The sequence below is a fragment of the Lutra lutra genome, chromosome 1 (assembly GCF_902655055.1).
Source record: "Lutra lutra chromosome 1, mLutLut1.2, whole genome shotgun sequence".
Taxonomy (NCBI): Eukaryota; Metazoa; Chordata; class Mammalia; order Carnivora; family Mustelidae; genus Lutra; species Lutra lutra.
The window spans coordinates 159,841,868-159,865,792 of NC_062278.1; the positions used below are offsets into that span (position 1 = coordinate 159,841,868).

Sequence of the window (23,925 nt, forward strand, 5' to 3'; positions counted from 1 at the left end):
AAAACAGTACGTATCCCTTCTTCCTAGGATGGTTGTACTTTGAAATATTTCAAGAAAATATTGTTTGATGTTATGCATGTGTCACTTACATCAAGCTGTAAGCCAACTGCTGCTAAAAATTCCAATTAAGAATTCACAGTCCAGGGGCGCCTGGGTGGCTCAGTGGGTTAAGCCGCTGCCTTCGGCTCAGGTCATGATCCCAGGTCCTGGGTTCGAGCCCCACATCGGGCTTTCTGCTCAGCAGGGAGCCTGCTTCCTCCTCTCTCTCTCTGCCTGCCTCTCTGCCTACTTGTGATTTCTCTCTGTCAAATAAATAAATAAAATCTTTAAAAAAAAAAAAAAAAAAAAAAGAATTCACAGTCCAGGGAATGGGAAGTTAGCATTCTCATCGGGAAACTCACCTCTGGCTGTGCCTGCTACGAGTACTTCTATTATCTGTACCTTGCGCAAAGCCACTGCTATGCTAATTAGTGCCCTGAATATCTGAAATGACTATTGGCAAAATTAGTGGCATATTAATTACAATGATACATATGAGAAATGGGCTCTGATTGGTAAAATGCAAGTTATTTACGAATGGGGATTGGTTAAGGATACTTTGGAGGCACTTCTCATCCTTACATGGACAGGATAACTCCAGTGCAGACCTTGATTGTGAGACTTAACCCTTAAATGATCTCATCTGGGACTCACCTGTTACGCACGGGAACGATGGGAGTGGCACCCTTCTGTGCACTGGATGCAACCCTCCAGGTCACGGCCAAGACACCCAGCCCCTCCCAGCCTGGGAGGGCCGAGAACAGGAACTCTGCCTTTGCATACCCTGCACACAGCACGGTGCTTGGCACACAGCAGACACTCCAGAAATGTTTGTTGAGCAAACAAACAAGTGAGAGAAGAGACGAATGAATGGTAGAGACCCATTTTGATAAAGTTTGATTCGGTCTGGAAGTCCATCAAGCCGGGCATTATTTGATTTGTGACCATAGCAAAGAAGAGTAAGGGAGCTCTGAGTTCCAGTACTGGGCATAATCAATGTCTGCTAAGTCCCTTTTCCTGTATAACCTAGCCATGAACTTCATTAAATATGTCATGAAGTCAAAATCACCTAGAATGTGGGGAATCTGTGAGCCATGTTTTCTTCCCACCCCTTGCCTTGCAGGAAACACTGGCCTCATGCAGAGTTAGAGCCAAGGGTTTGGGAAAGGTCAGCACACTGTGGCTGTGGCGGGGGTCGGGGGGGAGGGCTCCCTTGACTGGACCCTTACAGTCAGTGTGATAGCATGAGTTCGTGTGTATGTGTGCACGTGCGTGTGTGTGTAAGCGGGAAAAGCCCAGCTCTGTACCTGCTGAAGTGCTAGTTCTCTCAGCCTGCCTCAGCTGTGTCTACACTCCCCATAATCATCCAGCCCTCCTTCTTGCCCCCTCCCCTCTCCCACGTGTTCCCTGAAACCTGTGAGAACACAACACGGGAACTTCTGATTAGACCAACAAATCCAGAAGAGGTAAACTCCATGGGAAAAACCAGGTCATCCTCTGGGTACTTCTATTTCACTGTTATTTTAGGGAAACAGAAGACCACAGATCCAGAGAGCTCAGGAGTAAAAGCAGAAGGTTTGATTGTGTCCTGCCCGGGTCCATCCAGGTATGCAGGGCTGAAGGACACAAGGTTACAGCCCAGAACCCTGAGGCTCTCTCCCAGGGTGTCATGCTCTTGCATTTCCAGAAGCCCATACATACCTTCTTTTTAATCTGGTCTTGGCTACATAGTCTTTAAAAATAGTAATTCTGAAAAATACAACCAGACAAGCCAGAAATAACTACTACTGGTTCAATGAACCTCTGAACAAATATGGCAATATTGACAAGGAATTCTAAATTCAGTTGCAGTCTCATGCTTTTTTTATGAAGGAAGTTAAATCCAAAAAATGAAGGCAAACAGAAATTGAAGTTAATTTAAGAAAACAAAAGGAAGGCTTTAGAGGTGAGAACATATGGAAGGAACAACTAGTCTGTGGGACCTTGCCCTGCCCTGTGGCTTTGCTCTCTTTGAGTGTCGCAGGCCCCTGGAGGAAAGCACAGAGATGAGACAGAGGCTGGGACGAGACATGCCTGCTTTTATACCCTGGCTCTGCTGCTTTCTGGCTGTGTGACACAGGTAAGTCACTGAGCTTTTCTGTACCTCAGTTTTCCCATCCGTAAATTGGATCTCGCCAGTTCTTCCCCTCCCATTTGCGCAGATTAAATGAGGTAAAATGTGTAAGATACCTGTCACTGAAATGTTCTCTATATTGGTTGTGGTGGTGGTTTCATGGTTGTTTGAACCTGTGACAACTCAAGAGACTTTTGTAGTTGCAAAGGGCACAGTTTATTATATGCAAATTAATCTTCAATCAAGTTGTTGAAAAAAAGGAACAAAAATATGGGACGTCTGGGTGGCTCAGTCAGTTAAGCATCCACTTTCAGCTCAGGTCATGACCCTGGGGTCCTAGGACCAAGTCCCTGCAGAGCAGGGAGCCTGCTTCTCTCTCTGCCTGCCACTTCCCCTGCTTATTCTCTCTTAAATAAATAAATTAATAAATAAATAAAATCTTAAAAAAAAAAAAAAAAATGGAACCGAAACAAAAAAGTCACTCTCAGGACAAAGAAGGCATGGAGCAAGTGTCTGGTTTTATGACAGCTCTTTCTCTGTTCCTAACTCATTTCCACAGCTGTGGCAGGCCAGGGAAGGGAAAAAGAGACGTTGTCTATTGGACTCAGAGGTGGTGGGGCTGGCAGGGTGAGGTCAAACTGGGTGTCTCTCACGTTCCTGATATTATAGATGAGAAAGTGTAAACAGGGGCGCCTGGGTGGCTCAGTGGGTTAAGCCGCTGCCTTCGGCTCAGGTCATGGTCTCAGGGTCCTGGGATCGAGTCCCGCATCGGGCTCTCTGCTCAGCGGAGAACCTGCTTCCTCCTCTCTCTCTCTCTCTGCCTGCCTCTCTGCCTACTTGTGATCTCTCTCTGTGAAATAAATAAATAAAATCTTAAAAAAAAAAAAAAGTGTAAACAGAACCCATGGAGCTTGGGCTGGAAAGTCTTTTTTTTTTTTTTTAAAGATTTTATTTATTTGACAGAGAGAGAGATCACAAGTAGGCAGAGAGGCAGGCAGAGAGAGGGAAACAGGCTCCCCGCGGAGCAGAGAGCCCGATGCGGGACTCGATCCCAGGACCCTGAGATCATGACCTGAGCCGAAGGCAGCGGCTTAACCCACTGAGCCACCCAGGCACCCTGGGCTGGAAAGTCTTAAAGGCTTTTCTGAGCCTGTGTTAACACTTGGCAGATGCCCTTTGTTAGGGCAAGTTTTAAAGGAGAAACAAGGGGCAAATCACAGGGGAAGAGTCTACGAGTCTTTCACTTCCTGGGTCATCTGCCCTATGCTACATTGCAGCAGCTGCTCTCTCCCAGGCCAGCCACACAGACGGGATAAACAGCCTCACCTGGAACTGGGGCAGAGGCCACAGGACCACTGAGCACCAAAGTCAGGAGAGAACAGAGGTGTTGAGGGCAGCGTGAAGCCAGGACAGTGAGCATGCCAGGGAACCAGAGGCTCCTTGGGAAAGCCCCAGGTGAGAATGCATGGGCACCATCACTGGGGTCACATGGTCAGGGGTGTCCTCTTGGGGAGCTGGGAGGTTGAGACTGTTTTTAGGGTACAGGTGACCAGAGAGAAAACAAAGTCTTGAAGATGGACACGAGACTTGGCATAATAAGTTCAAAAGAAAACAAACCTAGTGTGGAAGTCTATTGCATACACATGGAGTGAGCAAAGCATCAGGATGTTTCTGTAATTAGGGCAACAACCAATTATAGTTAGATATTGAGAGCATTAGAGAGGTATGACAGACATTTCCTGCTGCCAGCTGGGAGCAGAAACCAAGAAGAGGTGTGGATTCAGACAGGAGGATGGAGAGCTAAAGGGTCAGATCCAGACCTGGTCTCTAGAAACCAAAGCTAGAGAGATACCAACACACAGAGGGGGAAAATGGCTGTCAAATAAGTCCTCACCCACTGAAGTTAACGGTCAAGGACAAAGTCACCATGCTTAGGTGAGAGACCTCACTACCACCACTTGAGGCTGGATCTTAATTGCAGTGAACACACAACCTAGGCAGTATGTGAGCAAGGCATCCTCCCGCACCCCCTCAGGACCCCCTTCCCTGCCACTAATCCATGGACATGTGCCCCCATGGGTTAATTCATGCTCATCATTACGAATTTTAAATTTCAGCAAGCTCATTCAGCCAGTCCCCACCTTACTAATGGATTAAAGAACAAACAACAAACGGCTGCTCTCCGGGATTGATGGTTTAATAAGCAACTATGCTCTCCACTGTGGTGGGTGCTGTTGATGGCCCATCTGTGACCCCTTTCCCAGGCCAGTGCACCCACCCCCCAGCCACTGTGAGTGTTGGCCGTTAATGGTTCACTGTTGTTCCCCTTCTCTGGAGGGCTGCCTTTGGGGAATGGGAGCCTCGCTTGGGTGCCACGCACACACCATGCCACCTAGCCTCGGCAACCAATGACAGGTGGAGATGGCCTCCTTGCTTCCAAGTGGGACCAACCCTGTGGCACAGTTCATGAGATTGAGCCAAGGGAGAATGCCTCTGAGGTCACATCCTCTCCTCTCCTCGCCTATCCTGCTTCTCTCCCCCAGTAAACCACATGCATCTGAACAGGCTTTGCTTTTAGAGAATCTGACCCAAGATGTCCAGTCAATCTTCAAATGTCTATACAATGCCAACTTTGAATGGAATAGTCTTCATAGTATCTTGACCCCCTAAGCCTCCAGAATCTCCAAACCAAACTCATCAGAGCCCCCAAGTTCTTTTAAGTCTTGATGTCCAAGATACTCATGCCTGGAAGCTCTCTGGGGCTGGAGAGGTCGAGAGGGGAAATAAAGGACAGGGACTCTACCAGGACCTCAGCAGAGCAGCTCCTAAGACAGCATCTACAGGCAGCCTCTACCAGAGGGTTTGGAGTGGGCACCAGCAGCTCACAAGGAAATAAAAGGAAATATTCTGGGGGAAGAGTAGGGGCAAGTTTCAAGTCCTGAGGGCCTGAGGGAAGGAGGGTGAGTAGCCAGGTCCCAGTACAGAAAGGACAAGCACCCCTTGGAGGAGTGACACAGCTATGGCCCCAGTTTCTGGCCTTCGGGACCTGAGACACTCTGCTGGGCGAGGCTAACTTCCCACTCGAGGAACAGACAAGATAGTTCTAAGTCAGAGATGCCTTTGGTTACTTGTGGTAATAGGGGCTAGAGTCAATAACCCACAAGGAAGTGAGGAAGGAGTCAGAGTCATGCACAGAGCCTCTTAGAGCCCTTAAGTGAGGGAGCCGGAATGCTCTCCTGGATCAGCACGAAGGTGGAAGGAAAAGAACAATCCTCCTTGGGCCCTTTGATCTTTCAGGTCCTGTTCTAAGTGAGGCACCTGCAAGAGCTCTACGGGGGAACCTATGCGAAAACTGGTATCCATGCTTTCATAAGATCAAATTAAGGCTCAGGGAAGTCAAGAAAGTAGTTCAGTTTTCCCCTCTCTCCTAAGCCCTTCCACTGTCATTCACATTAACCGCAGTCTCTCCCACCTCAAAGTAACTGAGGTTACTTTGGTTACAAAGCCAGCGAACAAATACAAACCCCCAAGATCTCTTCGGCCCCCTGACCCTCTTCCAGCTCTAACCTATGTTTCTGCCTAGTGCTCTTCATGTGCCCCAGAGATTCAAGAATGAATTGTCTGCTCCCCACCCTCTTCTCATCCCAGTTCATTCCTGCACTCACGACAGTGTGGCCCAGGAGTAGTCCACTCCCCACATTCACAATGAGAATACGGGACTGCCAGAACCTTCTCATGCTACGAAGCCACAGCACACGTTTGTATCTTTCATTTACTTGATGTCTGCTGCCTGTCACATCATTGAGCACTTCTGCACACTTCCTTTAAAAATTTCACCTTGCTTTCCGGGTCTCCCTTCCACCGCATCATCTACTGCTTCTGTCTCCTTGGAGGCACCTGGTTTATGGAGTTGCCTTTAGTGATGGGACAGCTTTGCTCCAGTCCTCACACACAGCACCTGGGCCCCGCCGCAGGAAGGGATGTGGAGTGAGTGGCCAATCAGCCCCTCTAGGGAAGAGCTGATGTTATCCAAACCGCCTGGTCCACTGCAGACCGTTGAAATGACTTTTCACCAATTGAAAGCAGTTCCTCGTCAAAAAAGTGGATGTTCAGGGTGACTGGTTGGCTCAGTGGGTTAAGGCCTCTGCCTTCGGCTCAGATCATGATCCCAGGGTCCTGGGATCAAGCCCTGCATCGGCTCTCTGCTTAGCAGGGAGCCTGCCTCCCCGCACCCCGCCTGCCTCTCTGCCTACTTATGATCTCTGTCTGTCAAATAAATAGATAAAATCTTTTTTTAAAAAAAAGTGGATGTTCACTATAAAAAATGTGCAAGAGGGAGTGAAATCCCTGGTGAAGATAGTCTTGTAACACACACACACACACACACACACACACACACACACACCTTATAATGACACACCTCGCTGAAATGCTAAACCTACAGGGCAACGAAAACTGGAACAGTCTGTACACTCAGCCAAGTACAGAAACCAGAATTCCTGCCCACCAGCTGAAAGTTCCAACCGCTCTGTCTGGCCGGGAGAAAACAAACACCACTGCAGACACACAAAACCTGCATTTAGGTCTCATTTGGCTAGGGCCTGTAAACAGCCCATGTGGCTGGTGGGTGTGGCTCCTGAGATGACCATGCCTGAGTCTCACCAGAAGTAAAGGCAGCTCGTTAGCAAACTTGGAGTGCTAAGGGTCTGCTTGGAGGTGACACACTCACAAACAGCAAGCTTGGGCCTTATGCCTGATTTTCCCTGCAGGTGAATGATCAGTATTGGCAAGGAGCTCCTCTACCTGCCTCGAAACAACAGCAAGATGATGGAGGAGGAGGAAAGTGGCAGAAGATTGCTCAAACAGTGCTTCGAGTGCTTGTCCCAGTCCGTGACTTCTCTTGCTAGTCTGCAACGAGGCACGTAGATACACTGAGAGGATGTTTTTAGAAGCTTTCATAACCATTTGGCAGGGGAATTTTATGTCTATTTAATTCAACAAAAAATAGTACTTATGTTTGGAATATATTTATTTTAGGTTCATATATTTTTTTTAAGATTTTATTTACTTGGCAGAAAGAGAGCTTGCAAGCATGAGAAGGGGGAAGGGCAGAGGGGGAGGGAGAAGCAGATTCCCTGCTGAGCCAGGAGCCCTATGTGGGATTCCATCCCCAGGGTCCTGAGATCATGACTTTAGCCCAAGGCAGAGCTTAACCAACTGAGCCACCCAGACATCCCTATTTTAGCTTTATATTAATTGATTTTTACTGTATTTTGCTAAAGTAGTTGTCTGCCAATACTAGAAACAATTTTTAATGCTCCACAGTTCAAAAAGTTGACATAAACAATTAAGAGAAAAAAACCTGTTCATTAAAAGATCCTCCAAGAGGAGAAAGCCACAGAATGAGAGAAAATGTTTGCAACACAATATGAAGTTTTTTTTTTTTTAAGATTTTATTTATTTATTTATTTGACAGACAGAGATCACAAGTAGGCAGAGAGGCAGGCAGAGAGAGAGGAGGAAGCAGGCTCCCCGAGAAGCGGAGAGCCCGATGCGGGCTCGATCCCAGGACCTGGGACCATGACCTGAGCTGAAGGCAGAGGCTTTAACCCACAGAGCCACCCAGGCGCCCCCACATTATGAAAGTTTTATATAAAACAGAAACCCTACATTATATAAATAATTCAAATCAATTAGAAAAATGAGCAAGAAACTTGGATAGACTTTTACAGAGGAAATGCTAGTGCCTATTTAAAATGTAGTAAGTGCTCAACCAGACAAATGAATATCACAACTAAGTAATCCCAGGCTAGTCACCAGATGAGCAAACAGGTAAAAGTCTCCCAAAACCCGAAGGCTGGTGAGGATGATGAACAATGGGAACTCTCAGGCAAGAGAGTAAAATGGTCGGAATACTCTGGAAAACTCTCTGGCAGTATCCACTAACACTGAAGACACACCTACCCCATGAGCCACAATTCCACGCCCTGGAACCCATAGAAATAAGTTCACATGTGAACTAAATGACCTGGGTGAGCACAATCACAGTGGTATGGCTTGTGGTGGCCACCAAACGAAAACAAGCCAGAGGTCCACCAACACATTGGAAAAGTAAATGGTGCTGTCTTCACACTAGTAAATATCAGTGACGACAGCAGACCACAGCTTAGTCAACAGCGTGGATGAACCTCGAAGACAAGTTCAGCACCCTAGTCTCATCAAGGTCCCATGGGATCTGCAGGACACTCTAGGCACAGACTGTCCAATAAATTCATTCACATTGTGATGCTGGAGTCGTTCCCTCCATGGTGGAGTCATTCCCCTCCATGGAGCCAGCCTCTGCTTGGTACCCAGATATTGTGGGGGTCAGGAAGTGGTCCCTGAAGGAGTCTTGGGGTAAGAGGAGCCTTGTGAGGCCAGGGAACAATTCAGAGTCTGGCATGAAGCCATCAGGTCAAGAGTGGGGAGGCCAGGTCAGCCCATGGCTGGGGACAGTGATTTCTGCTCCTGGGAGAACCCCCAAAGGGCTAGGTGGAGGTGGGATACAGAAGCCTGTGACCCCCAGGTATACGACAATAGTGGAGTGAGGCCATCTAGGGGAACCAGATCAGGTTTCTGTCGAGGCCCACCAGCAGTCTGTTCAGTCTCAACTAAATATGTCAGCTCTCATGACTGCCATAGGCTACAGGCCAGGGAATACAGCAAGACTGCAGGGCAGCGACTGGCGGCTCTTGTCAGCGGGCCCAGGCCACACAGCTATCTTAGAGCATTCTCCCTGCCTCTCCCTCCACCCCCGCAACACCCCCAGGACTGCTCCGGGGCAAGGGAGCAGGACTTCAAGTGGACCCTCCCTGGTTTCCAAGCTGCATGCCCCAAAGAGCCAGAAGCTCCTGTCACAAGCTGTAGCAAAGCCACAAGGTCCCCATAAGGGTTATGTCCAGTCACAAGATTCGCCCCTCAGGGAAGCTGGGCTGGAAGCCTGCATTCATGACAGCTCTCCCGGCCAGTTACCAATCCGGGGTCACTTTCACCATAAGCATTATCTCCTGGTACAGCATCTCGATCAGATTTCCAGGTTAACTTTCTAGATAAGTCAGAGTGGAGATGCTGTCAGCTCCCGGAACTCAGGGGAAAGATGTGAATGTGTCTTTGAAAGGTAGGAGCCAAATGGGGTGGCTGTGCTCCCAGGGTTGGCGGGCAGCTTACCTTTTCCGCAGGCCTGCACCAAGCCGTACCACTCCCCACAGCTGTTACACAGCAGGGTGAAGGCGGTTTCACGGTGGCCCGTCACGTGGCCCGGGGCGCACACGTACAGCAGCTCATCCCCCATCTCCAGGCCCGTGCGGCCCTGCAGGATGGTGTGTGGGAACGAAGGCGGGTCTCCACATGGCTTCTCTGAGGACAAGGAGTCACAGTCAGCTTTTCAAACCATGTAGAACTTTGGCAGCCTGGGAGAAAACCAGGTTAAAAACCACTCTCCTGGGGCACCTGGGTGGCTCATTGGGTTAAAGCCTGTTTTGGGCTCAGGTCATGATCCCAGGGTCCTGGGATCAATTCCGCATCAGGCTCTCTGCTCAGCCGGGAGCCTGTTCCCCCCCCCACACCCCACCACCTCCTGCCTCTGCCTGCTTGTGATCTCTGTCTGTCAAATAATAAATAAATAAATAATCTTAAAAAAAAACCAAAAACCACTCTCCCCTTCCCTGGGGAGGCTTGCACCCTGAGCTGGGATCACAGGGGCTGTTTCTCCTTCACCCTTGGTGTCCCCAGAGTCTGGACAAATGCCTGGTCCAAATGAGGCACTCAGACAAATACTTGCTGAGTAAGTAAGTGTGCTACAAGTGCTATGACTTTGTGCTTTGAAACTGCCAGGCAGCATTACCCTCTCATGCCTCCTTGAAGGGAGGACTCAGAAACATGTGCCTAACAGCAAGCTCCTTTTGGCCTTACTTACATAAGTGAGCAGGTACTCTTTGCCAAAAAGCTAGGAGGCTAAGAACTATCAAGCGCAGCAGAAGGTGCCTCTCCCTTCCCCCACCCTCATCTCTGATGCTGACACTGTTACAGGGTTAGTCTATACAAATAATACAGACATAGGTATTGATATACACTGATGTACATACAGGCTTAGGTAGGTATAGCTCTTCTTTTTATTTTTTAAAATATTTTATTTATTATTTGAGAGAGAGAGAGAGAGAAAGAGAGAGAGAGAGAGAGAAAGCACAGAGGCAGAGGGGGAAGGAGAAGCAGAATCCGCCCTGAGCAGGGAGCCCAGTGCAGGACTTGATCCCACAACCCTGAGATCATGACCTGAGCTGAAGGCAGACGCTTAACCAAACTAAGCCACTCAAGCACCCTTAGATAGGTATAGTTCTGTGTGTGTGTGTGTGTGTGTGTGTGTGTGTGTGTGTGTGTGTGGTTTTAACATAAATATGATTATATCATATGTATTACTGATATCCTCTTTTAAAAGATTTTATTTATTTATTTATGAGAGAGAGAGAGAGATTGAGCACAAGCAGGTAGAGGCAGAGGGGGTAAGCAGGCTCCCCTGCTGAGCAGAGAGCCTGATGCGGGACTCGATCCCAGGACCCTGGGATCATGACCTGAACAGAAGGCAGTGGCTTAACCTACTGAGCCACACAGGCATCCCTGATGCCTGCTTTTTTAAAAAACCTATTTTTTAAAGAGCATTTTTAGGTCCACAGAACAACTGAGTGGGAAGTACAGAGAGTTCCTATGTATCCCGTCCCCATACAGGCACAGTCTGTTCTATTAGCAACATCACACACCAGAGCGACCTGTCTGTCACAATCTTGGAGCCCACACTGACACCCTGTTATAACCCCAAGGCTGCAGTTTACATTCGGGTTCACTCTGTAGGTGAGTCCCACGCTTGGATCTGAAGATGGAGAAGAGCCCCCACCAGGGCTGTGCCCTCAAGCTGGCCCTGAGAGTCACTTTTGGTGTATGGAGCCGAGGTTTCCTTTAACCCCCCTGTTCTAGTTCTCCTGTGAGAATGTTTTGACTGGTATGTATTTTTTTACTGGAAATGAGCCTTCTAGGAATGAATGTAGACTGATTTGTGTTAAAACTTGCAAATTGCTTACAAAAAATCCAAGACTTCGGCCAGCAAGGGAGTCCCTAAGGTGAGGAGGGGAGAACCAAGCTTTCCTGTTTCCGAAGTGATGGGAGCCGTGGGATCTAGCTCATGCGAGAGACCCCTTGGAGTCAGAGGTCTGTGGGGCAGACCCAAACACAGAGCTGTCACGTGGAGTAATGCTTTCACTACTAGCTGAGGGAAGAGGCTAAGGGTCAGGGAGCTGTGGCCTGGGCCAAAGGTCACACTTCCTGCTTCAAGGTGCACAGTGGTGCTCCTGCCGTGGTCAGAAGCAACTCCCTACTGTATCCTCTCAGAAGAATAAATTCCATTCAAAGTATAAATATCTTAGTGGCAAAGCTTCAAATTTCCCACCAATAAGTTCTATGTTAGCTGTAGGTTTGTTGTAGATGTTCTTTATGCAGTTGAAGAAGTTTACCTCTGTTCCTAGTTTGCTAAGTTTTATCATGAACGGGTATTGCTGTTTCCAAATGTTTTTCTGTATCTATCAATATGATTACATGCTTTTTCTTTAACCTGTTGATGTCATGGGTTCCATTAACTGATTTTTTAATGTTGTCCCCACCCCAGCCTTGCACACCTGGGATAAATCCCACTTGGTTCTGGTGTATAATTTTTTTTCTATATTGCTAGTTCAAATTGCTAATGTTTTGTTGAGGATTTTTACATTTATGTTTATTAGTATTGGTCTGTAGTTTTTACTTTCTTGTAATGACTTTGTCTCATTTTGGTATGAGGATAAATGCTGGCCTCATAGAATATGTTAGGAAGTATTCCTTCTGTTTCTAACTTCTGGAAGAAATTTTTTTTTTTTAAAGATTTTATTTATTTATTTGACAGAGAGAATTACAAGTAAGCAGAGAGGCAGGCAGAGAGAGAGGAGGAAGCAGGCTCCCCGCTGAGCAGAAAGCCCAATGTGGGGCTCGAACCCAGGACCTGGGACCATGACCTGAGCCGAAGGCAGCGGCTTAACCCACTGAGCCACCCAGGCGCCCTGGAAGAAATTGTTTCAACAACTGGTATAATTTCTTCCTTAAATGTTTGGTAGAATCTCTAGGGAACTTATCTGGGTCTGTTGCTCTCTGTTTGGCAAGGTTATTAATTATTGATTGAATTTCTGTCCTTACATGTTGGGCTAGAAACTAGAAGTCTGTTTTTCTCCCCTAATGTTCTAGAGCTGTTTCTAAATAAGTACTATAAATTACCTCAATATTTTGAAAGGCTATACTATAGCACATTATTTGGTCATTACATAGACATTTTGTTGATTCCAAGTTTTCACTATTTATTATAAACAATGCTACAAAATGAACTTCTTATATGTACATTTTGGTACATACTTTTTAGGATAACCTTCTTGAAGTAGAATTGCTGCATCCAAGTGATGTGGTGATACTTCTTTTTTTTTTTTTTTTCAAAAAAGAAAAGAATTTTTAATTTGAATTTCTTTTTCTAGTTTTATATTGGAAGAGAGAGCCTTTAGTCCATATACAGCCAAATCACCTAAGAAACACATTGTTTCAAAAAAGAAAATATGCTAAGAAAAGATGAAAATAGAAATCAGAATTCGTGCTCTAAGCCACCCTGATTGGCCTGTCAGCTTGTAATTTTAGTAGCACTTTCTCAAAGAGCATCATTGCTATTCATGTTCTTCAACACAAGAGATTCTGAATGAAAAAATGGTGTGAAGTTGCATTTCAAGGAAGATGGCACAGAGTGCTGTATTTAACCCAAACCATCTTGACTGTGTAGCCCAGGAGACGAGTGTTTGCTTCATCTATGGAGCAAGCAGGGACAGGCAGCCATCTGAAAGCTGCCACAAATCCAAGGGGTGCCCCCCACTGAGGAGAGAGGCATCATCACTCAGTCTGAGCAGGGCATCCTGAAAGGAATGGACCAAAGTCTCCGTTGTGTGAGGTTGGCCTGAATTCCAGCTAGCACCTGAGAGACAACAGCTTCTATGTCTCTCTCCACCATCCTCAGCTGGCTAGGACTCATGCTGGACATCCCAATTTTCTCCCCTCTTACCAGGACCTAATTCTGGGAAACTGGAGGATCTTCGTCAAATAGCATCAAGGGACCGGTAAATACTATCAGTCTCATGCAGCTCTGTCTGGGGGACACAACACCAACTCCTTAGGAGGAAAACCTGAGAGCAGAGGAACTGTTCTGAGAGCAGATAAAAGGGAACTTGGGGCCAAATTCACGCCCTAGCAGACTCACTGGATTTTCCTCCCTTTCAGTTAATTTCCAGCATGACTCTGGCTAGAAACTGACTCGGGGAAAACCACAACCATACTCCCGAGAGTCTGCGTACACATACCATGTATTTCTGAATGTCCCACCGGTGCTCAAGACAGGAAACACACTGCTTCTAGGTGGTGTGATTTCAAAAACTTCAGGACAACAGCTCTATGTGTTAACATAGCCAAGGGCATGCCACTCATGTCCAGGCGCAACTTGAATTAGTTCCTTCATTAACCTTCCCATCTTAGACCTCACAGGGGGCTCTGAAAACCAGCTGGCTACAGACCTAGATCCTATTCTCTTCAGGGAAACATGCATCTGCACAGCCTTCACTGCTTCTTCTCAGTTATTCCGCGGGTAGAGATGGTGGTTTGTGAATTTCTTAGACGCGGAAAGCTGGGTTTCAGCAATTTCAACGGAAAGAGCAATTTCTGTCATTTTCCCTTCCAAGAAAAGAGATGTTATGAAAGTTCTTATCTGTAAAATAGTATTAATAAAGGACTCATTTGCCAATCAATCCCAGCTTCTGATAACCAGTTTCCACAGAATTTAGAACTCTTATGAAAGTTAATGCTTTTCTTTTGAGAAATTTTAAGCCTATAGATCCTCATAATACCTTTGCAAAACCAAGATGCAGACATTCTGACACAAATGCTTGACCTTTCCTCCTTCCTTTTGGTGTTATCTAAGCTATGTGAAGAAGCGGACTTTCATGCCCACCTGCACAGTTCCCTCCCACCCTAGCCACCCCGTACACAACCAGCACTGCTCTCCTGTTCTGTCCAATTTTATTGTTAGTTCCCAGGTCTCCGTATCAGTGCTCCTCAAACTTGAATGTGATCAGAATCACCCACAGGCTTGTACCACACACACACACACACACACACACACCCATCATAGAGACTGCTTGAGTTTCTAACTCAGTAGCAGGTCATAGTTCGGGCCCAAGAATCTGCATTTATAAGTTCCCAGGTGATGTTAATACTACTGGCCCAGGGACCTTTCTTGGAGAACTAGTGTCATAGATAAAAACCTACCCTCAAAAACGGGCAAACTAATATACGTTGATGGGAATCAGAACAGAGATTGCCTTGGCTCTGCTGGGATGAGGAGGGGCAGAGGATCTTTGGAAAAGAGCTGCAGGGAACTTTCTGGGGTAAGGGAAATGTTCTGTATCTTGACTGGGTGTTGATTACACAGATGTATATCTTTGTCAAAACTCATCAAACTTAAGATCTGTGCATTTTGCTGATATAAATTATACCTCCATGAAATAATTTAAAAAACATCTCCCCTCCAGAAAATCTGCAATTTATTCAGCATGAGGTATAAATGGGTGAAAATTATTCATGATCTCTCCCAAGGGGAACTGCATTTGACAAGGATCCATGCCTTCAGGCAGTGGTTTCCAACTTGCAGACTTTCTACGTATGGTAGAACGTACAGTAAGTGTGTGGGCAAGTTCATACACAGTTAAATTATGTGTCAGTCAATAAATTTAAATCAATTACTGTCACATGGAATCTACACAATACTAGTTCCTGAGTTTCCCCTCATAAAAAATAATTTTTAAACATTCTAGAACAAAATGATATAATGTCCGGCATTTGCTTTAAAATATCTCAATGGGAGAAAATCACTGGGAAAAACAGATAAAATCAAGTTGGCAAAATACTGACTACTGAAGCTGGGTGATGGGCACATGGGGATTTGTGAAACTATTCTTGCTGCTTTTGTGTTGGTTTGAAGATTTTCTTGGTAAAATGTTTTTAAATTATCCATATCGATACTTCTTACATAAGCCAGAAACTCGAAAAACTCACAGGGAAAAGAATACCACAGGAAAAATAAAAAGTCTCCTTGAATTTCACCAATGATAACCCTTGTTAACGTCAGTTTTGTTTTCAGTTTTGCACACATACACACGCATTTACACAATATTTTGCCACACGATGATGTAACTGCTTTGTTTTGTAGCTTGAGAATTTAACATTATATTTTTCCCCATCAACAAATATTTGTATAATTCATTGTTCTTTTTTAAAGATTTTGTTTATTTGTCAGAGAGAGAGAGGCAGGCAGGGGGAGAAGTGGGCTCCCTGCTCAGCAGAGAGCCTGATGCAGGACTTGACCCCAGAACCCTGGGATCATGACCTGAGCCAAAGGCCAACGCTCAACTGACTGAGCCATCCAGGCATCCCTGTTGTTTTTTAGAGAGGGGGAGAGGGGTGGGAGGGGATGGGCAGAGGGAGAGGGAGAGAAGGAATCTTTTTTTAAATTTTATTTTTCATTTTTATTATTCTGTTTAGTCAGCCAACATATAGTACATCATTAGTTTTTTTTTTTTCCCAGAGTCCAGAGTCTCTCATGGTTTGTCTCCCTCTCTGATTACTTTGCATTCAGTTTTCCTTCCTTTCCCCTGTGGTCCAGAGAATCTTAAGCAGGCTCTATGCCCAGCACATAACCCTGAGATCATGACCTGAGCTGAAATCAAGAGTCAGACATTTAACTGAGTGAACCACCCAGGGACTCCAGATATTTGTATTAATTTGAATTTACTTGTAAATGACTATATATTATTCCACTTTTAAGGCTCTACCATAATGGACTCCCCTATTGTTAGACATTAACTTTGTTTCCAATTTTCTCGAAGTAATGAACATCTTGGTGTCATACTTTTGTACTTAACCCATGCTAATTTCCTTAGAATAAAATACTCAAAGTAGAATTGATGGGTGAAAGGGCATTTTTATTTTTAAAGCTTCTGATGGGTTGTTCCAAGTTGAATATGAGTGTTTAAGAGTCTATACCCCTCAGTGGTATATAAACTTGCCTGTTTCTCCTCAGTACACTGGGGACAACGATCTTTATAAACTTTGACGACTTCATGAACCTGAAAAAGTGATTTCTTATACTAAAATACATTATCTTTGAATTGGTAAAAAAGAGTTGAATATTTATTGGCCAGCTGTATTTCTTAAAAGTAGTTCTCTATTACAGTCTTCACCCTATCAATCTACAAGAGATCTCCATATATCAGTACAATAATGCATTGTCTTAACTTCCCAAATTCTTTTTTTTTCTTTTTTTTTTTTTTTAAAGATTTTATTTATTTTTTTGACAGACAGAGATCACAAGTAGACAGAGAGGCAGGCAGAGAGAGAGAGGGAAGCAGGCTCCCTGCCGAGCAGAGAGCCCGATGCGGGACTCGATCCCAGGACCCTGAGATCATGACCTGAGCCGAAGGCAGCGGCCCAACCCACCGAGCCACCCAGGCGCCCAACTTCCCAAATTCTTAACCTATCACTTCGTACTATCAATCCACCTACCCTTCTCCCACTGACTGGAAGTCTCACGACCCACTTCGCTATAAACTTATACTTAGGGGCACGTGGGTGGCTCAGTTGGTTGAGTGGTTACCTTCGGCTCAGGTCCTGGTCCCGAGACCCTGGGATGGAGCACCTCCTCGAGTTCCCTGCTCAGCAGGGAGCCTGCCTCTCCCTCTCCTTCTGCCTGCCACGCCCCCTACTTGTGCTTTTTCTCCTGTCAAATGAATAAGTGAAATCTACAAAAAAAAAAATAAATAAATAAACTTAGGCCCGTTTTGGTGCTTCCAGGCTTTTGCATTGTTTACATATGTTTCTCTACAGTGTCAAATGATTGTTTACCATAGTTTTAAATGTATTTTGGTATCTGAGCCTTTTTCATTATTTGAGGAGTGGTAAGAAGTTAGTAAATCTGAAGCATAAAGTACAAGGGAGGTAGGCAGGCAGGAGTTTATGGAAGGCCTTTGTAAGCCAGGGAGGAAGTCTGGAATTGTCCAGTGGAGAAGGAGGGACAACTAAAAATAGGAAATAACACAGTCCCCTTGGCACCTTAGAAGGAGAACTGTTGCAGGGTAGAGAACAGATTGAGGAAACACCCTGGAATCCTAAAGGCCAGTTAGGAGGCCATTTGAGATGTCCAGGGGAGAAGGACAGCAGCTGGGGTGAGGTGCAGATGGCAAGAACCAGGGGGGTATGGGGGATATTGAGAAGGAAGGTTTTTGCAGAACTTATAATTGAAAAGTTGTGGGAGTAAAAGAGAGGATGGGACAAGGGAGGGGGTAAGCAAGTTAAGGGACTGGTGCAGGACTGGTGGAGCTTGAGGCTCTAAGAGAAGCATCCATACCAGCTGTGTTTTTGGAATCTGGGGCTTAGTGGGGAGACCAAGGCTTAAGATAAAGATTTGAGATTAGGGACACCTAGGTGGCTCAGTTGGTTGGGCAACTGCCTTCAGCTCAGGTCATGGTCCCAGGCTCCTGGGATCCAGCCCCACATCGGGCTCCCCCTGTTCTGTGGGGAGCCTGCTTTTCTCTCTGCCCCTGCCTGCCACTCCCCCTGCTTGTGCTCGCTCTCTCTGTCAAATAAATGAATAAAATCTTTATAGAAAAAAATGATTTGAGATTAATGAACATTTATTTTTTTATTAATGAACATTTATTTTTTTTAAAGATTTTATTTATTTATTTGAGACAGAGAGAGCACAGCAGGGGGAGTGGTAGAGGGAGAAGCAGGCTCCCCACTGAACAGAGAACCTGACATGGGACTCGATCCCAGCATCGTGGGATCATGACTTGAGCTGAAAGTACACACCCATTCGACTGAGCCTCCCAGATGCCCCAGATTAATGAGCATTTAGATAAAAACTGAAGCCACTGAAATGCTGAGTTAAGGGAGATGAGGGCTCAAGTGAGAACCCCAGAAGGTGAGCGGAAAATGAAGAGTTCACACGGGTCACCACTGCAGCCAGACAAATATGAAGAAAAGCCAAAGGAAGTCAAGGGAAAACATGTTTCAAGGATCAAGGCATAATCAAGTCCTTAAGGCTGCAGAAACAGCAAGCAAAATGCAGACTGAGAAGCAGCCGCTGCAGTTATCCATAGGAAAGCTACCAGAAACCTTGGTGAGAACAGTTTCAGTTCCTTGATAGGACAGAAGACAGAAAGCAGTGGATGGAGAGACGATGGAGAAACGGGAAGTGAGATCATGGAGACCATGTATGGAATGTAGAGGAAGTTTAGGGCCATGAAGGGGAGGAGAGAGATGGAAATGTACCTAAAGGGACATGGAGTAGCTGCTCAATGAGCATGAATTATTTTCTAAACGGTTTTGAACAGTTTCATTTGCTCTGACTCCCTAAAGGGATTCCCTCTCTTTTGAAATGTTGACACCTTTTGCTTTCCTTGTAATTCTTCCCTGATCGATTATTCTCCTAATGGACCAGTGGCATGCTGGTGAACACTAACAACAGGCTCTTGGTTGGGGGACGGTCCTGTTGAAGGAAGGGGGAGGGGACTGTCGTTATGCAGGTAGTTAACCATGCCTGATGCAGTATACAGCAGACAAGGTCTTAGTGCAACTTCTGACACATAGTTCTCAATAAATTGTTAACTCTAGAAAGAGACTGGTCATTACAGGTGAGCAGAAAGGTGTATGCATGAGGAGGTTCAATCACGGTATTACTTATTATAACAAAACCAAAGAACTACCAAAACGTCTAATGACAAGAGAATGTCTAATTTACATACGTTCCTACAATGGGTTGTCACAATAGCCATTAAAAATCATCCTTTGGAGCATATTCAGTGTCATGGGAAGATATATATTACTGAGTGAAAAAAACAGAATCTCAATTTGGTGAACTAAAAAGGCAGGGTAAGCTCGTCTGATGCTTAAGTACTTATCTCGGGGCGGACTGTTTATAAATGATTTTAATTTTCTTTAGACTTCTGACTACAATGACAACCTATTCATGTTTATAATTAGAGAACGTATTAAAAATGTAACATGGAGCTTATGACACCTCTCTCATAAGGTTTTTTACCAGAATTAAATGCCCACTATGTGCCTGGAGCTTAATGGGAAATAAGTAAAGATGAGTTCCATTTCCCAAGCAAACAGTTAGAGACTGATGGTCTTTGGACTCATTCGTCAAGTGATGATGGTAATTGAATGTCCAGCTCCCTTTAACCAAGCACACGATGGCTGAACAGGAACTAAATGCCATCTGTGGCCATGAAGAAGGGCAATACAAAATATTTCATAAGAAAATCAGAACATATTTAGGCCCATATTTCCCACTGTTGATATGGTAGCAGCATTCATACAGAGGCTGGGTTCAAGGTGAGAACAAGCCAGCAGAGTTGGAACACAGATGGATTGCTGAGGGATACAAACTCTTGGGGTCAGGCTTTGGCCAGTGAGAGTAGCAAATAACCAGTCTAAGTGCAGATGGTTACACCAGAGGATGTGCCGGAAGGATTCCCCTGCCCCGCCCTGGGCACGGGCTGCATTTCTGGATCTGTCTGATTGTCTGGGCCTCTGTGGTGAGCAGGGTAAAGCCCAGAGCTTTATCCATGCAGAGCTATTCTGCCATTCACACAAACTCCCATTTTTGTAAAGAGAGTTCCCAGGGAGAATTTTCTTCTAATTCAAGCCTGTACTGATAAATAGCTAGGATGACCATATAACTTATTGTCCATATTAAAGCTCTTATAAAAACAAGAGGGAACAGTGGGATAACAAGGTAAACACAAACTGTCCCAGGCAAACCGGCAAGCAGAGCCACCTCCCAGCTGGCACAGCAGTTCCCAGGGAAGATGAGCTGTTCATGGGTAAAAAGAAGAATGCCTCAGAGAACAAGATCCTTTAGTGTCTTGGTTTGACTCCTTGCTCCCCTACCTGCTAGCTGTGTGACTTTGACAAGGTACTTAACCTTGCTGTGCCTCACTTTCCTCACCTGTAAAATAACGATATAATTGTTATTTCTAATTGTTATTTTAACTGTTATAATTTCTGTAGGGTTGATATGAGTGTTAAAAAAGTGAACACAGGGAACACAGTGGGTGCCATAGCAGGTGCCAGCTCTTAATATTCTCTTCCGGAAGTAAAAAATTGGAAGCACATGCCAAGTCCAGATTAGAGCTGCAGCCTCAGGGTCAACAGAAGGGGTGGAGATGGATGCATCGGGTTTGACTGGCTCTCAAGACCTGCTGCACAAGAGCTTGGAAGAGCAGGGACAAGAAGTGTTTGGGTGAGAGCTCCCACAGGTACCTTCCAGGAGCTGTGTGACCAAAGACAATGCCCAAAACCTCTCTGTTCTTCAGTTGCATCACCTGAATAACAAGAATGATAATACCCTCTCCACAATATTGCTTGGGGGAATTAAATGAGATACAATATGCAGGAAAGCTCTGGAAAGAAAGAATTTTGGAATCCTAAAGCATTTTTTGTTTTTTTTGTTTTATTAAATATTATTTCTATAAAGAAAACTTGCCAGTTTTAAGTGTACAGCTTAGTAGTTTTTGGTAAATACACACAATTTTGTAACCACCACCACAATTAAGGTATAGAATAGCTGTCCTACTGAACTATTTCCTCCTTGCTCCTGGCCTTGGATGCCCTCCCAAGCCCCAACCCAAGCAAGCACTGTTCTACTTTCTGTCACTGGTAGTTTTGCCTTTTTTGGAATTTCATTAAAATGTTATAATATAATATATAACATTTTATGTTTGGCTTTTAGGTTAGCATAATATTATTCGTGCATGTTCTAATAGGTTCATTCTTCTCTGTTGTTTTTTTTTTTTAAGATTTTATTCATTCATTTGAGAGAGGAGTGCAAGCAAGAGAGAGAGCATGAGCAGCGGGGAGGGGCAGAGGGAGAGGGAGAAGCAGGTTCCCCTGCTGAGCAGGGGGCCCAATGCAGGCTCCATCCTGGGACTCCAAGATCACAACCTGGGCCGAAGGCAGACGCTTAACTGACTGAGCCACTCAGGTGCCCTAGTTCATTCTTTTAGTTGCCAAATAATAACCCATGATATGGATGTACTATAATTTTTTGATCCATTCACAAGCTGATGGACATTTGGGTTGTTTCTGGTATTTGGCTTTTATGATAATGTTGCTATGAGCATTTGTGCACCCATTTTGTGTGGTCATGTGTTTCTCTTGGGTCAATACCTTGGCATGGAATTGCTTGGTTGTATGGTATATGAGTATAATATTTTGTTCAATGTTTTTGAAAGAAATTATGGGTTGCTTTATTAGAAATAGTGTGACATCAAGGTAAAGAAACCATGTCACTATCACCCTGTGTTGTTAGAATTTGTGTGCAGCTAGATAGTAGTCAGTCACTGCTTATATTTGCTAGGTCTTACTCTGTGCCAGATCCTGGGTTAACTGATTTACTTGCATTGTCCTATTCTGTCCTCTTGACATCTCTACATCATGAATACTAATAAAATTTCCAAGGCACGTAAGTGATAGAGCCACGATTTGAACCCATGGATTCCGGGTACAGAGCCCACAGGTCTAACCACTGTGCACTAACAACTGTGTTCGAGATGTTGCTTCCCCTGAACACAACATGGTTTAGTTTTGATTAACCTTCTTGTCATAAACAGAGGGCTCAGAGCACTTTGCACAAAATTTAGAGGTTTCTGATCTCCTATTGAACTGCACATTAGTAGCCAAAATTGTCTTCAGAAATTTTTCAAAAATCAGCTACCAGCTGAAAACCTTACGTGGTTTCCCATTTCCCCTTAAAACTCAGCCCAGTGTTCTCACCCCTGCATACCTTGCTCTTCTCCCCACCTCTCCAGCCCTACCTTGGGCCACCCCTCTGTCACTTGAAAAACCTAGGTACACTGTTCCTCAAACATGCTAAGTGCTTTCATGTACAAAGTACATATTTTTATGACATAAATTGGGTCCTGCTACACATATTCTGAGACCTGCATATTATGTCTTGGAAGATTTTCTGTCATAGCCCTCACTTCATTCTACTTGCAATCTCTTCCTTCCCTTCTCCCTTCCTTGTCTACTTTTTCCCTTCCTTCCTCCTCTCTTTTTTGTGATTGCTCAGTACAGTAATGTTATAAGTAGAAAGTGAAAACATCTCTTACTCTAGATCAGTACTTTCCACTGCCCCAAGGTGACCCCATTCACAGTATGGGTGTAAAAGGTAGCTCAGGCAGTTCTGACTCTGCCCCAAGGCCTGCATGGCCCCCAGCTACCCAGCCCCTCCCTTGCCACAGCTGTGTCAAACCAGGCCCTCCTCAGTGTGAAGTGCTGCTCCTTCCATTAAATTGCTTTTTTTTCTGTAGGTGCACTTGGCTAGCTCATTTGGTGGAGTATGCAACTCTTGATCTCAGGGCTGTAAGTTCAAACCCCCCTTTAGGTATAGAGATTACATTAAAAAATTTTTTTTAATCTTTTAAAAAAATTTAAAAACCAGAATATTTTTATCTATAAAGTACCCCTGAAACTCTCAACCCCTACAAACAGAGGGAATGCTCATGTGTGCTTTACTGCAGGGAAATGTTAAGAGAAGAGTCCAAATGTCACTGTATTGATAAGTTGCCCAAAAGTCACACTAGGAGAGCTAGATGTGTGGATGTTAGTCCCCACATCTGGGAAGATGGGCCTTTAAGTGATCTTACTGTTGAGTAAACTGAGGCAGGTCAGGCCTTGATGGATATAGGGAGGTGCCCAGGAGAAAGAAGGAAGCAGCTCTGCAGCTGAATTGTTTATGAGTCAGATCCCTGGTGGATTTGATTACGGCCTCCCAAGAGGGAGTGTGCTTGAACGAAAACTCTTCATCACAGTCAGTGGGATTCTGGCCACACTGCGGGGTAGCCTCGGACCACCTGCCCCCAGCACTCAGGATCCTCTCCACACCCGGAAGTTTCTTTCTCCCAGTTCATCTTTACCAGCGAAGGATGAGACATGAAGGGCAGGGAATCGACATTATTAATCCTTGTAAGGCATAAACAGAAGTGCAGCTGGAACCTGGAGGCCCCAAGCAAACACTAGATGGGGATGCGGTTCTGGGAGGAGGGCTGCCCACCCACCGCCACTCTGCCACACCATGCCAGCTGCCCGGGCCGCATCTGCCCCTGTAGAGGGTCAAGGAAGCTCCTGGTTTCTGAGTCATACTGCATGACGGAGCAGAAAACCTGGGCTTTAGTGTAAGAATGATCCACACTCTAATCACCGCTAACTCTGGGTTGGACAGCTTCTAACTCTCTGAGCCTGTATGAGTGGCTGGGGGCATTTAGAGCTGCTGGGAGCATTATAAACCCTTCCGAAGATACCCTGTAAATGTTTGTGTGGCCTCTGCTCTAGCTGGAGCATACCCGGCTCTAGATTCTTTTTCTGCAGATCTCTGAGCCCCATGAGGACACACTCCAGGAAAGCTGATGACAGATGGTCATGAAGTGACCCTTCCGGATCCAGAGGCTGCTGTGGAACAGTACATAGTTAAGGTCCCCCAAGAACCTTGAGAACGAAGTGGCCACTGGAGTGCTCAGCTCTGGGAGCTCACATGCGTGTCTGTGCAGCCAGGCTCTGGGCTTCTCACAGCA

General features: G+C 45.4%; 1 protein-coding gene across 1 annotated transcript in view; it reads right to left on the reverse strand.

Annotated features, from left to right (window-relative positions):
- The window catches only part of SUSD5 (sushi domain containing 5), a 60,098-nt gene that overhangs the window by 16,018 nt on the left and 20,155 nt on the right, over positions 1 to 23,925 (reverse strand). The window contains 1 exon segment of the mRNA XM_047741515.1: positions 9,359 to 9,547. Coding sequence (XP_047597471.1) covers positions 9,359 to 9,547 — 189 coding nt within the window.